General features: G+C 41.1%; 1 protein-coding gene across 1 annotated transcript in view; it reads left to right on the plus strand.

The window, feature by feature from the left end:
* LOC115088647 (neurofilament heavy polypeptide-like) overlaps nucleotides 1-14,275 on the plus strand; it is a 611,587-nt gene that overhangs the window by 180,184 nt on the left and 417,128 nt on the right. Inside the window, exon 12 of the mRNA XM_029596909.1 lies at nucleotides 13,332-13,397. Coding sequence (XP_029452769.1) covers nucleotides 13,332-13,397 — 66 coding nt within the window. The remainder of the gene's footprint in view (nucleotides 1-13,331; nucleotides 13,398-14,275) is intronic.

Here is a 14,275-nt window from a genome sequence, read left to right on the forward strand (position 1 = left end):
TTCTCAGGACCTCATATTCAGAATGATATTTTAAATATCAGGGCCTCTATAGCACTCAATATCTATTATTTATCATATAATTTCAGTATAAGGCCCAAGATCAAAGTTCATCATTAGATTTAAGAAATTGTGTGCTGGCCTCTTGTGACTGGGACGGGTTGACTGGATGCCCAGGTTAGAAAGTCAAAAAGCTACAGGCAAAAATGAAGTAAAACCGAAGTACAAGAAAAGTGACATGACAGCAGGAAATAAGAATCTTCCTGGCTCAGCCACAGTGACAAGTAACCTAAAGTAAAAGAAAGACAAAATCAAGGCTCTCTGATGACCTGGCTATGTGGTCACAGAAAGAATAGGGTTTACTTGTTAGATATATTCAGTAGTGCTTTATTCATAGTAACATAGTAATGACGGCAGAAAAAGACCAAAATGGTCCATCTAGTAGGGATGTGCAGACAAAAAGTTTATGTTCATAAGTCCATAAGTCGAAGGTGAGGGTCAATTTCGGTCAATATGGACATATGTAGAATTCCATAAGTTGAGGCTATGTCCATACGTGCACCGGTTCCCTAAATAAAAATTTAAACCCCTCACCCTCCTTAATCCCCCCCCCCCAAGACTTACCAAAACTCCCTGGTGGTCCAGCGGGGAGTCAGGAAGCCATTCCTGTATTCCTTTGTGAGGAGCACGTGACGTCGGCGTCACGTCGGAGTGACGTGGACGTCACGTGATTCACCGCGCCTCCGCTCCCGGACCCCCGTTGGACCCAACCGGAACTTTTGGCCAGCTTGGGGGGGCCTCCTGACCCCCCCAAGCTGGCCAAAAGTTCTGGTTGGGTCCAACGAGGGGTCCGAGAGCGGAGGCGCGGTGGACCACGTGACGTCCGCGTCACTCCAACGTGACACCGACGTCACGTGATTCACCCTGCCTCCGCTCCCAGACCCCCCGTTGGACCACCAGGGAGTTTTGGTAAGTCTTGGGGGGGTCATGAGGGTGGGGGGTTTAAGTGTTTATTTAGGATCAACGATCGCAATTTCCAACTTATTCAACATAGCTAAGTTGAATAAGTTGGAAATCGCGATCGTTGCGCCTCATCACTTTTTTAAGTTAAAAAAAAAAAGAAGTTGCGTTTTACATATGCGTTCAAAACAAATGCACACCCCTACCATCTAGTCTGCCCTGCAAGCTTCCCAAGGGAGTAACTGCCGCTCCATGCAGGTTACCCCCATGTTTCTCTTAAGGGTAGTAACTGCCGCTCCATGCAGGTTACCCCCATGTTTCTCTTAAGGGTAGTAACTGCTACTCCATGCTGGTTTAGCTTTTTTATTTATTCCCATCCTCTAGCCTTTAGGGATCCAAAGTGTTTATCCCATGCCTCTTTGAAATCACAGTTTTAGTCTTCATCACTTCCTCTGGAAGGGCATTCCAGGCATCCACCACCCTCTCAGTGAAGAAATATTTCCTGACCTGGTTCTAAGTCTTCCTCCCTGGAGTTTCAAATCGTGGCCCCTAGTTCTACTAAATTGTTTCCAATGGAAAAGGTTTGTTGATGACCATTGATCATTAAAACCTTTCAAGTATCTGAAGGTCTGTATCATATCACCCCTGCTCCTCCTCTCCTCCAGGGTATACATATTCAGGTTCCTCAACCTCTTCTCATAAGACATTTGATGGAGACCACCCACCATTTTGTTTGCCCTCTCTGAAACACCTCCATCCTGTCTCTGTCTCCTTTGAGATACGGTCTCCAGAACTGAACACAGTACTCCAGGTGAGGCCTCACCAAGGACCTGTACAAGGGGATTATCACTTCCCTTTTCTTACTAGATATTCCTCTCTCTATGCAGCCCAGCATTCTTCTGGCTTTGGCTATCGCCATGTCACACTGCTTCGTCGACTTCAGGTCGTTAGACACTATCACCCCAAGGTCTCTCTCCTGCTCTGTGCACATCAGCCCTTCACCCTTCAACGCATATATTTCTTTTGGATTACCACGTCCCAGATGCATGACTCTGCATTTCTTGTCATTGAATCCCAGCTGCCATATGTTCGACTACTCTTCCAGCTTCCTTAAATCCCGTCTCATTCTCTTTACTCCTTCTGGTGTGTCCACTCTGTTGTAGATCTTGGTATCATCCGCAAATAGACAAACTTTACCTTCTAACCCTTCTGCAATGTCGCTCACGAAGATGTTGAACAGAACTGCTCCCAACACCGATCCTTGTGGCACTCCACTTAAAACCATTCTCTCTTCAGGGTAGGTTCCATTTACCGTCACCTGTTGTCTTCCATCTGTCAACCAGTTTGTAATCCATGCCAACACTTTGGAGCTGACTCCCAAGCTTCTCATTTTGTTGATGAGTCTTTTGTGTGGGACCGTATCAAAAGCTTTACTAAAATGCAAGTAAATTACATCGAGTGCTCTTCCCTGATCCAGTTCTTTAGTCACCCCATCAAAGAAATCAATTACATTCGTCTGAAAGGATCTTCCCCTGGTGAATCCATGCTGCTTCTGATCGAGCAACCCACCAGATTGTAGAGAGTTCACTATCCTTTCTTTCAGCAGAGTATCCATTAATTTTCCCACCACCGAGGTGATGCTAACCAGCCTGTAGTTTCCAGCCTCTTCTCTGCTCCCAGTCTTGTGAAGCGGGACCACCACCGCTCTTCTCCAGGCACTAGGCACTACACCCTTTTCCAAAGAGCTATTGAACAGGTCACACAGTGGACCGGCCAACACATCTCTGAGTTCCCTCAGTATTCTGGGGTGAACCTCATCAGGCCCCATGGCTTTGTCCACTTTCAGTTTTCTTAGCTCTTCCCATACATTCTCTTCCATAAATGGTTTCGTCTACTCCACCCACTTCTACAGTCTTGATAAAAGTGACGGTCCTTCTCCAGTCTTCTTTTGTGAACACTGAACAGACTTATTTGTTTAATATTTCTTCTAATTCATCATCTCTCCACCCACTGATCCTTATCCCCTTTCAATTTCACTATATCACTATGTACCTTTCTCTTTTCTCTGATATATCTGAAAAATGTTTTGTCACCTTGCTTTATCTCCTTGACAGTCCTTTCCTCTGCCTGACTTTTTGATTTCTTGATTACTTTTTTCATCTCCCTCAGTTTCACCAGATAATCCTCCCTGTGTTTCACTTTTTGAGATTCTTTATATTTCTTAAAGGCTGCTTTTTTTTGCTTTTATTAAATCAGCCACCTCCTTTGTGAACCAGATTGGATTCTTATTTCTCTTACTTTTGTTTACTTTTCTAACATAGAAATTTGTTGCTGTAGTAATTGCTCCTTTTAGTTTGGCCTACTGTTGTTCGACTTCTCCCATTTTCTCCCAGTCTTCAAGTTCTGCTTCCAGATATTACCCCATTTCGACATAGTCTGTTTTTTGAAGTTCAAAACTCGGGTCTTTGTGACACCTCTCCGTATCCTATTTGCAATATCAAACCATACTTTTGATGATCACTGGTGCTGAGGTAGGCAACCACCCAGACATTAGAGACATTATCCCTGTTAGTGAGCACTAGGTCAAGTAAAACTCCCTCCCTCGTGGGTTTCATTACCATTTGTTTGAACAGAGCCCCTTGCAGGGCATCCACTATCTCTCTACTTCTGTTAGATTCTGCAGAAGGGATTCTCCAGTCCACGTCTGGCAGATTAAAATCACCAACAATCAACACTTCCCCTTTCTTTCCCACCTTTATAATGTCTTTGATCAGATCTCTGTCTAGTTCTTCCATTTGAGTCGGAGCCCTGTACACCACTCCAGTAAAAATGGATGCACCGTTATCTTTTTTAGGACGGCCCATAATGCCTCTTCTCTACCCCACTTTCCTTGCAGTTCAGTTGCTTGGATATTATTTTTGACATAAAGTGCTACTCCTCCCCCTTTTTTGTCCTTTCTATCATTCCTTAACAAGTTATAGCCCGCTATGGCTGTATCCCAGTCATGAGAATCCGTGAACCATGTCTCTGTGACAGCAACAACATCCAAGTCTGCCTCCACCATTAAGGCCTGCAGGTCTGGGTTTTTATTGCCCAAACTGCGAGCATTTGTAGTCATAGCTTTCCAATTTTTCTGCCTTGCTATGTTGCACTTCCTAAGAACCTTTTCTGGTTTTTTGTGCTGATTGATTATGTTATTTTCCCTTTGCTTGACCATCACAGGTCTTTTTCTGCCAGAACCTACTGTTATCCGACTGATTCTGGGTTTTTTAATCCTGGATGTCTGATAACTCTGTGGGAGTGGGGGTGGGGTTGATAGGAAGGCTCCCTCCCCCCCCCCCCCCCGTTATGACTTCTTGCAGCACACAGATAGGGTATGATGGATACAGAGACAGTGTGTGTGGAGGGGGGGGGGGGAGGGAAAAGCCTGTAGGGAAGAGGAGGTAATTTATTTTATTTCAGCGGTACTGGGGGTAACCTTGTAGCAGAGGAGGCGTAACCTGACCCCTTCATTTTCTTTTTGTTTTATTTTTTTGTCATTGTTTTTCCTTTGCTGTTTGCTTCAAATAAATAAAACAAAATGAAATAAACATCAAACTAAATAAAAAACCCAACCAAAACAAAAAAAAGAGAATTTTTTTCTCTGCACTTCCTTACTAAATGCTAGGCTACTCCTTCACCACTTTGTTGTTAAGATTTGTATGACAGCCACAGCAAGATTGTGGGAATAAGGACAGGTAGGGAGTTATTTTTTGAAATAATGCCAGAGATTCTTAGATACTACTATGAGTTGTCTAGGCCCTCCTTCTCCTGTCTTGTTCCAGGCAAGAGTTCCAGTCTGCCAAGCAAATGTAGAGGAGGGTGCTCCATCCTTGGGCTTGTAGTGTTAGACAGTGCTGATCCTCTAAAAAATGTTTTGAACCAAAGTTTGTCAGGTAGGGCGGCATTACTCAAGATAAAGAAGATTTGCTATTGCAGCTGCAAGAACTGGTAAGTCTTGAGTAGCCAGTCTATGGGGACAGTTGCCATCCCCTTCCACTCTTTGATATAGTGCAGTAATCAATCACGAGTGCTGTAACTAATCTGTAGTAAGAAGTGCAAATTATCATCTAAACCTAACACTGCTTTGTTCCCTCAGGTAAATACACTTATGGCCTTTCAGACTTCCAATGCTAAACTCCTATAATTTTTAAAAGCTTGCATTTGTTGGGGAGATGGTTGGTGGAAAGGGTGGGACCATGCCATTGTTAAGGAGAACCATCATCGGCACAGGCTGCAATCATACACATTATGGGAAGCAAGGGCAATAAAAATGGGTAATAAAATTACACATTTTCCCAGCATTAATGCAGTATATTAGCTAACATAATCTAGTTCCAAGGAAAGAGTCATTTTGTTTAGCATTGATGTCATGTGGCTTGTATTACACCTCTGTTTGAACTCATGGAGAGGGCAATTTTCAAATAGTTGCACTGGGACAAAGACTGTACATACGTTTTACCCGCGGGCATTGCGCCAAAATAAATTCTAAAAGCAGAAGTGCGCACAGGCTTTCACTTTATAACCCAACGTGGGCTGAAAGTGCTCGTGGTCAATTGCACCTGCTTTTCCTGCCGGTAGAATTTTGCTGGAAAAGTTCATGATGTGAACTTGCAACCTAAGCACTAGCTTTTCCTCCCCTGACCTAAAGATGTTCTCCCCTCCCCGAAACCACCTCCTCCTAAAACGGCTCAAAGCAATCAAGTTGTGGAGTAACACATGCAGGCTTTTAGCCACCTTGAGCAAGGGCAAATTGCTTGGAATATTGACCTCTGAAATTCTAGCGTTATATATATTCTTTTACTACTGTGGATATATGGGACATACATGTAGATTGAACGAAGTAACATGAGTAAAAGCAAAATATTCCTATTTACCTGACTTATCATGAAATGGTGAACCCAGAATGGAGAGAAAAGAACTTTACACTAAAATTAAACATACCATAAATACTTCCAGGTACTTAAGACCGAGGAACTATTGCTATAAATTATGCTATAAATTATGCCAGATCATCCTCTACCAGTCCAATATGCAAGCATTGTTTTAAATTTGTTGCTGCATCCTGTCAATTAATCCAAAAACAATGTGAAGCACAACACCTTCTTTCTTCAACCCACAATTACTTTCTGTTAACCAAAAGTTCCACTGAAAGTTGGGTTTTGATATAACCATCAGTTCAAGCTCAAAGTCACCAAAAACAATTTCAACATTTCCCCATAAAAGAATTTCACTTAAAACTGCCAACAAATCCCGACTCTGGTGTTTCGGAAAGCTGCTTCAGGGAACCTATGCAAAAGTTAAATGTAATCAAGAATTGTAATAGGGAACACAATGCCTCTTTTTCTGTATTAGCTGGATTATATACTGCAGTGTTAACAGCAATCTTGAACAGAGGAAAAAAATACCATCTTTTGATTGTAGACTTATGTTTCAATTGCTTTAAAAGAAACCCATGTGATTACAGACAGTAGCGCTGGAAGCTTCTTTTAACAATAAATGGCTAAGATATAAAACAGACCCATCCATATTTGCCATTCTTCTAGAGATTTGTCTGCAGTTGTCACTAGAGTAACTACAATAGAGATATCTGCTCTGCAAGACTAAAACTGGATAAGCAAGTATAATTCTTGCCACATCTGTTAAACATACCGTTAATTATTTCTGAGACATGAAAAAATATCATTTAGCTCTTTCTTATCTCCCTGAATAAATTATACTTGGAAACACTTTCGGTTTTAAATGATTTGCTTAATGAAACCAAGTTCAGTTTTAGACATCGGAACATAATACAGATAATATGAATGCTTGTAAGGATTAGTAATTGTAATAATCTCCACCTGGACATGCATCCCATAGCCATGGAGTTCTAGTTTCAAAACTTTTTTCCAAACATACAGAATAAGAGACATCCTTTTGAAATCTGGGCCCAGAACCTCAATTTCACATGATATTACATTGTGAATAAGAGCTCTAATTCAAGAAATGGGTAATGTCTCCATGCAAAAGGGCTGTTTTGCCTGCTGATCAAAAAAGCATGCAGCAATCATTGAGGATTCTTAATGATGGGGGGAGTAATTGTAAAACCAGTCATTGTGCGGTATGGCAGAGGGAAGGGGAATGGGCAGAGAACGTGGTCCCTGAAGTGGTTATCCTCCATCATTTTCTCTGTTTTTATGTTTCTTCGACCTAACTGTCTTGTAGGATGAGCTAGAGATAGAATGATTGTGTAAGAAATTGTCTGGTTTTTAGCTACAGGAAGGAGCAGAATTCAATAGAAGCAGTCTGGGAGTCCATATCTTCATACTGAATTAACATAGCTTAATGTAGAGTATTGTAAAGTATAACTACTATATCATTATAACTATAATTTAAAGTGGAATCTAATAAACTTGCGGGCTGCTATGCACCCGCTCTACCAATTTTCAAAGCAAACCAGCCAGGCACTGCTCAACTTTTAAGGTGCTGAGAGGAAGGGAGATAATTACCTGCCAAAAGTAAACAGAAAGACTTTGATGGCCTCATATCTTTACAGGGCTAGCCTAAGGGCAGTGTTTCCCTGTTCAGGTTAGCCTTTTAAAATGCACAAGAGGTCAAGGACTGGCAGTGTTTCCAGTGTCTCCAAGCCCTCTACCTGTTACATCGTTAAGGGCTGATTCAGATGTGAATCAGCAGTTAAGGAAGGTGGCTGGCCAAATGTGAAGGGGCATAGGCTCCAAGGTCCTTTCATAGTTACCCCCAATCCCAACCTTGCACAGACTCCACCCCCTGAAATGCCTCTCCTGTATGCAGGAAAAATTATGCACATGCATTGTGTATGCGCATAATTTTACATATGTCTGTTTTTTAAAGGTAGGTAAAGCACTACTTTACCTGCAGAAGTCCCTTTGAAAAATATCATCCCAAAATGTACTGTTAGCAATAGCTGGTCCATGAGTGCTCCAGGACTAGCCATGAGGAAATCCATGCACAGATGCAAAAATCTATACATTTTCCATGGAAACATTTATTTATTTATTTATTTATTTGTTTACTCATTTTTATATACCGACATTAGATCAATGATATCACATCGGTTTACAGATAACGAAAAGGAAATAAGTGGGAAGGGTACTTATTTCTTACAGTGAAACATATCTTTAACAATGCAACAAAATGAACTTGAAGTTTAGCAGCAAGATACAATATGGGAATATAAAAAGAATGAAAGTTGATACGCAAACTCTTCTAACGCAACTTAAGGGGATTGGTTAGCCTTAAAATGAAACATGGTGAAATTGAGTGGCATGCGACCAGGGACAGGGGGGTCGGACAAAATGATAACAGGGGCAGGGCTAACAAGGAAGGGTAGGGTGGTGGGGTTATGATCACTGGGGGAAGGCTAGCTGGAAAAGCCAGGTTTTTAGGTGTTTTTTGAAGAGCTGTGTTGAGGGTTCGGATCTTAGTTGTGCTGGAAGGCTATTCCAGAGGGAAGGTCTAGCTATGGAGAGTGCACGTTCCCTTGTCATGGTTAGATGTGCTTCTTTTTTGGGTGGGGATGTGGAGAAGACCAGTGTTAGAGGATCGGAGGGTTTGTTGCAGTGTGTGGTATCGTAGGGGCGTGCTTAACCAGTCCAATTTGTCGTTGTGGAGTGACTTGTGAATGAGGGATAGAACTTTGTGTTGTGTCTGGAAGGCGATGGATAGCTAGTGGAGGTCCTTGAGGATGGGAGTGATGTGGTCTGATTTCTTTTGGTTTGCGAGGGATCTGGCTGCTGCATTTTGTAGTAGCTGCAGGGGTCTGATTTTATGAATAAAAGCTCTTATTTATGCAAGCATGCTGTCCTTTTGTTTGATAACTTTAAAAAAAACGTGCATTCTGTGATTGATATCTGAAAGGCCACTGAATGTATGAGATAAATGCACCCAGTAATAAATCTTTATCCAAATATTGAGTGGCTAAAAGCACTGCTAATATCCAGTTCAATCTATCCACATGAGTTTTGCGCAGATGAGTTTAGGACAGGCATTTGTGGAGACAGAGCTGTATGCACAAATGTAGTCAGATAGCCCTGAATAATGCACTACATGGCGGTATTTAAAAAGCCCGCCTCAGCTCATTTTTTTACGGGACCAATCGTAGCAATTTTTATCTGCACAAATTTGGCTGAGAAAAAGGGGTGGGGGATTTTTATCAACTAAAATTTATCTGGCTAAAATCTGGTTTTAACTGGGTAAATCTTTTGAATATCAACCCCCCAACAGTACAATATTTAAATATTATACACAAGACGTACTACTACTGCTACTACATATCATTATTAAAGTGCTACCAGACATAGGCAGCACTGTACATATAAGCGACAGTCCCTCATCCTGGAAGCTTACAATCTAGTCAAGACAAACATGCTTAGGCTTTAATAGCAGCCTTAAAAAGGTGAGCTTATAGACTAGATTTGAATATGGCCTATTCTATGCATATGGTGCAGCAAGGTGGAAAGCATGGAGTTGGGAGTTGGGAGTTGGCGGTGGAAGAGAAGGGCCCAGAAAAGAGCAATTTGCTGCTCCCTTCTGTTCACGAGGAAGGGAATAGGGAGGTAGTGGTACTTTCCTCCTATCTGAGGTCCTCCTTCCCAGTGCAATGATTAGCTGGGGGACACAATCAGCACAGGACTCAGTGCTGAATCAGTTGTGCAGTCCTGCCATGGATTCTCTGAAATTCTCTGATTTTATACATTTTCTGTGCTTGACTCACTTGCACCCAAGAACAGTCCTGCTGGAGACCAACAGGCTAATTGAATCACGCACAGGCACCCCCCGATCTATTAGAGATAGGCAAACTGATTAAAGGCCATGACCATCATGCAGTAAATGGCTCACTCTAGTCAGTAACCAGCTAAGCAACCAGGGATCTGCAAGCAACCCCCCCAAGTTCCTGCCAGATATTGTGAGACTGACTGGGGGAATCACAACTCTCCTGCCGGTGGCTCACCTGCAAAAGAGGTACTTCTGGGTCTCCTCCCTTGTCTCCTCTTTATAAGGAGAAGATCAGGATAGGCCCTTGTTTGCCCTTCCTACTCTTTTTAACAGGAGGAAAGGTTAGGACCTGTCAGGCCTCTCTCTCCCCTTTCTCCTTATGAGTGGAATACTGAAGCCTACAGTATATCAGTATACATTGGTATATGTCAATATTTTCCTGCCGTGAGGATAATTGAGGTGTGCCTGTGGCTCCACTCATCAGCCTGCTCAGTTTCACAAAAGATGACTGCAAAATGTAAGTCATTTTAATGCAAGGTATCATAGCACTTATCACAAATTTTATTATTGCTGTGGTTTTAGATGTAATAAATGTGCAATAACACTTTACTATCTAGGGGATCGTTTGGTGCATGCTAAACCAGTTATCACCCTTGGAGTTTTAACATGCCTCATTACATAAGTCTTAATTGTATGCTATTAAAAGAGTTAAAGTTGTGTTACAGCATGCCATTATGCTCTATATCTAGCTAATTTCTCTCTTCTTTTAGCATTCCTCTTCTCTTCTTCCCCAGTCCAACAAGCGTTACAATTAAAGATATGAGAAAAGGCATCGCAAAAGTAGAAATAGGCCATTTTGGAAACATTTATACTAAAGTTTTACTTTCTTGAACTTTTCCTTCATAGCCAGACTTCATCATCTTCATGTTGTGCCTGAGCCCTGCTGAGCAGTAGGCACAAACTTGAGTCTTTGCATTACAAAATGCTATGATTTGGTTGATGATGTGCAGCCAATTTCTTATCACGGCACTCTTGCCAGCTCTGCTTCACTTGATGAAGCACTCTCTGAGGCCACGATACTAAGGCATACATTATTTCGCGAACAGTGTTTTGCATACAAAAAAAGCAAACTAGTGTGCTCAATTTGGGATTGCACACACTGTTTTGGCTTGTAGCAAGCAACACACCATTTGCAAAATAGTGCAGGCTCGCAAGAAGCAAAATTAAATGCATAGCCTGCAAGATACAACATTTTACTGAAATTCTAAATTAATAAGCTGCTGTGACATAATATCATGAAAAGCAGCTCATTGTTTAGAAAGTTGGAGAAAACTGGCATGTAAAATGGTTTCACAGGCGGATTTCTGCAAACACAATAACTACGCCTCAATGAAATGTAGTAATCTTTTTTGCAAAAAATTTTGCAGGAATTTTTGCAGGGAATATCACTACAGGTTCATTTGCATATATAGCAAAAATGTCTGTGACATATCTGATCCATCATGAAAAATCCCATGGCTTAGTACATTGGCATCTTTGTATTAAAAAATAATTTGACAAGGGAATGCTGACAGCTGGCACATTATAGGCTCTGGCATAGCTATGGGGCCAATATCTAACTATACAATTTAATAGGAACATTTTTGACAGGGGAATAATGACAAAATTATTCTTTCTTTTGCTGAATTGTTAACCCTCATCTTATTTTTTTAATTGGCAAAATAGTACAGAATTAGGACACTTCCATATTTCTCACCTTTATAAAATGAAATTCTTCATTAAAATCTATGCCAAAAACATTTGCAAATTTTGCATAATGGCAACAAAACTATTTGAAAAAATGATTTACTGTTCACACATTCTTCCTTGTGGCATGGCTAGCTGCTCCTTCTGGTAGAAGGAAGCCCTTGTGGAAATCAGTATAGGACAAAAGACTAAACATAATCCAACACATCTCTCTTCAGAGTGGGCAGTGTTATGACAACATATGTAGAAAAGAACAATTAATTTAATATAAAACTTTTGTGGGTGTAAACCATGTGCAGAATATTTTATGTCTATGCAAGCTGTGAACTGGGCCATTTAAGTGCCAGTTTTCCATTTTTGTATGACATTAATCATCCCTTAGTTGTGCAATTTCTTCCACTGTTAATTATTTGGGGGAGGGGGGATATGAACAATATTGTTTTTTTGTTGATCTGAGATGCATAACCCATTTTTACCAAACAGTTAGATCTTTTGCCTCTATGTGAAGCAATCAGAACCTGAAAAAATGTGATTGCAGCTGTGGAGTAGGCTGACTGGAGTTCGGCAGGTTCACATTTTGGTCAAGTTTCTCTGTGCAGCATGGTTTAGGAACATTTTATGATACTTTGTGGAAGAGTCTAACTCTAAGAATTCATGCAGCCGTGTCATGATTACTTAGATTCATAAAACTGGAATTGGTGTAATAGGAGAAGCTTACAAAACATGCCTCCCTGAGACTGAAAAAAGCCTAGAATTGCACGGCAACCTAAGAGATCACATTGTTTGACTCCTTGACCTGTGTGTGTGTGTGTGTGTGTGTGTGCGTGCCTTGTCGTTGATTCCGGGAGAGGGGGAAGGGGGAGAGGTAAGGGATAAGAGTCAGGGTGAGTAGGTTTAGGGGGGTTGAGAGTAAGAGAATGTGGGAACATAGAAAAAGGTGTGTGGAGGAGTGGGGTGTGTGTGATGGTGTGTGTGTGTGGGGGGGGGGTAGGCGAGGGCTTGTGTGGTTGGGGGGAGGGTGTAAGGTGTGGATGAGGAATGTGCATGTGGGTTGGGTAGGGATGCACTCTTACACCTTTTCCACCATGTTCCCTACTTTCCTTCTCCTCTCCCCAGCTCTCCTTTTCATCTCCTCTTTCCCTCTTCCTCTTTCCCTCCCCTTCTTCTCCCCCTTTCCTCCCCTCCTATGTTCAATTCCCCTTCCCCTCTCTCACCTCCTCCCTCCAACTCTCTTCTTTCTATATCTCCCCTCTTCACCTTGGCTCCATCTCATCTTTGGCTGGCATGGCCTGGGAACCTTTCTGCATTCTGTTGGTGTCTCCCTAAAAATGCCTGTCCTTTCTTTTATCTGCCTGCTCAATGCTACATCATTGTCACAGATGGAAAACAGAATCTATAAACACTTGTTTTTAAAAAAATTACTAAAAAGGAAAACATTTAATAATTGTATTAGTTTCATCTGCAAGGTGAAATATCAACAATATATTTTTGCTATTTTTCTTTTAAATACTGTAAAAACGCATTTTGCTATAAATTCATTATATGGTAATAGCTCTCCCAAAACCAAAGCTTATGGTTATTTACTTATTTGGATTTATTACCTATCTTTTTGAATAAGAAATTTGCCAATGGTGGGCATCTTAAAATTCTACAGGTGTAGCATCTTACAATTCTACTCTGTCTAGTCTAATAATGACTAAGCTTGAAATAAATCCTCTAAAGGACTGAACTTAAATTCAAAACATCTTACACAACATCTCAGTGGAATAATAGGGTGTAGCCATATGCATTCAGTTGTAGGTCAAGTCTATGTAACCAATTCTAAGATCTTTCTGTTTTTATTTCCTTTCTAGAAATTGATCAGGAAATGGAGAAGGCTGCTGAGAAGGGGAAAACTACTCCTGAAATAAAAGAAGAAGGTACAGGACGTAATCTGTCTCTAGTGATATATTATAATATAATTTGCCGAATGTCTGCAAGCACTAGATATCGGAGTAGAACAAGTGTGCTGCTAGATGCTATTTGCAACTATCAGGTGCATTACTTCTATTTGGGTGGCACTTTAACATATTCCTGACCCGCACAAATGTTTTCCAACAGCATTTGTCAACAAGTGCAAAGTTGGAATGGTTTTCAGGTGTACAGACCACATATCTGAGCCATGCAATAAGTTTGATTATGGTTAGTGGAACAAGTTAATAAGGAATGGTTATCTACCCTTTTAAACTGTACTAGGAATAGGGGACACAGAATGAAATTAAGTGGTAGGAGATTCAAAACAAATTTAAGAAAGCATGTTTGTGTTAATCAATGGAAAATTAGGCTATGTAACTATTTGCTGGAGAATGTGGTCAAGGTTAATAGTATAGCTGGATTTTAAAAAGGTTTGGACATGTTTCTGGAGGACAGGTCCATTAACAATTATTAGACAGGTAGGAAGGAAGATTACCATCTCTTACTTCTGGTAGTGACCAAAAAGAAAGGGATGTCCCCACTAGGATCTGCTGCTACTTCTAAGCGACCTGAATTGATCACTGTTGCAGATACAATGCTGGGTCTGGTAGACCATTCGTGTAACCCAACGTGGCATGTTCTTATGTTGAAGTCTATAAACTGGAAATGGGTATAGCTCCTCACAGCTTACCATGGCATTGAACAATGAGTGCAAGGTATTTGGGCCTGCTCTTTTAGGGCTTAATATAGGTATGCAGTATAACAAGGATATTTCTGAGCAATATGACTGCACTTATTTTCTTTTTTAAAAGTAAAAAAAAATGAAAAATATGAGATAGCAGAA

The sequence above is a fragment of the Rhinatrema bivittatum genome, chromosome 3 (assembly GCF_901001135.1).
Source record: "Rhinatrema bivittatum chromosome 3, aRhiBiv1.1, whole genome shotgun sequence".
Taxonomy (NCBI): domain Eukaryota; kingdom Metazoa; phylum Chordata; class Amphibia; order Gymnophiona; family Rhinatrematidae; genus Rhinatrema; species Rhinatrema bivittatum.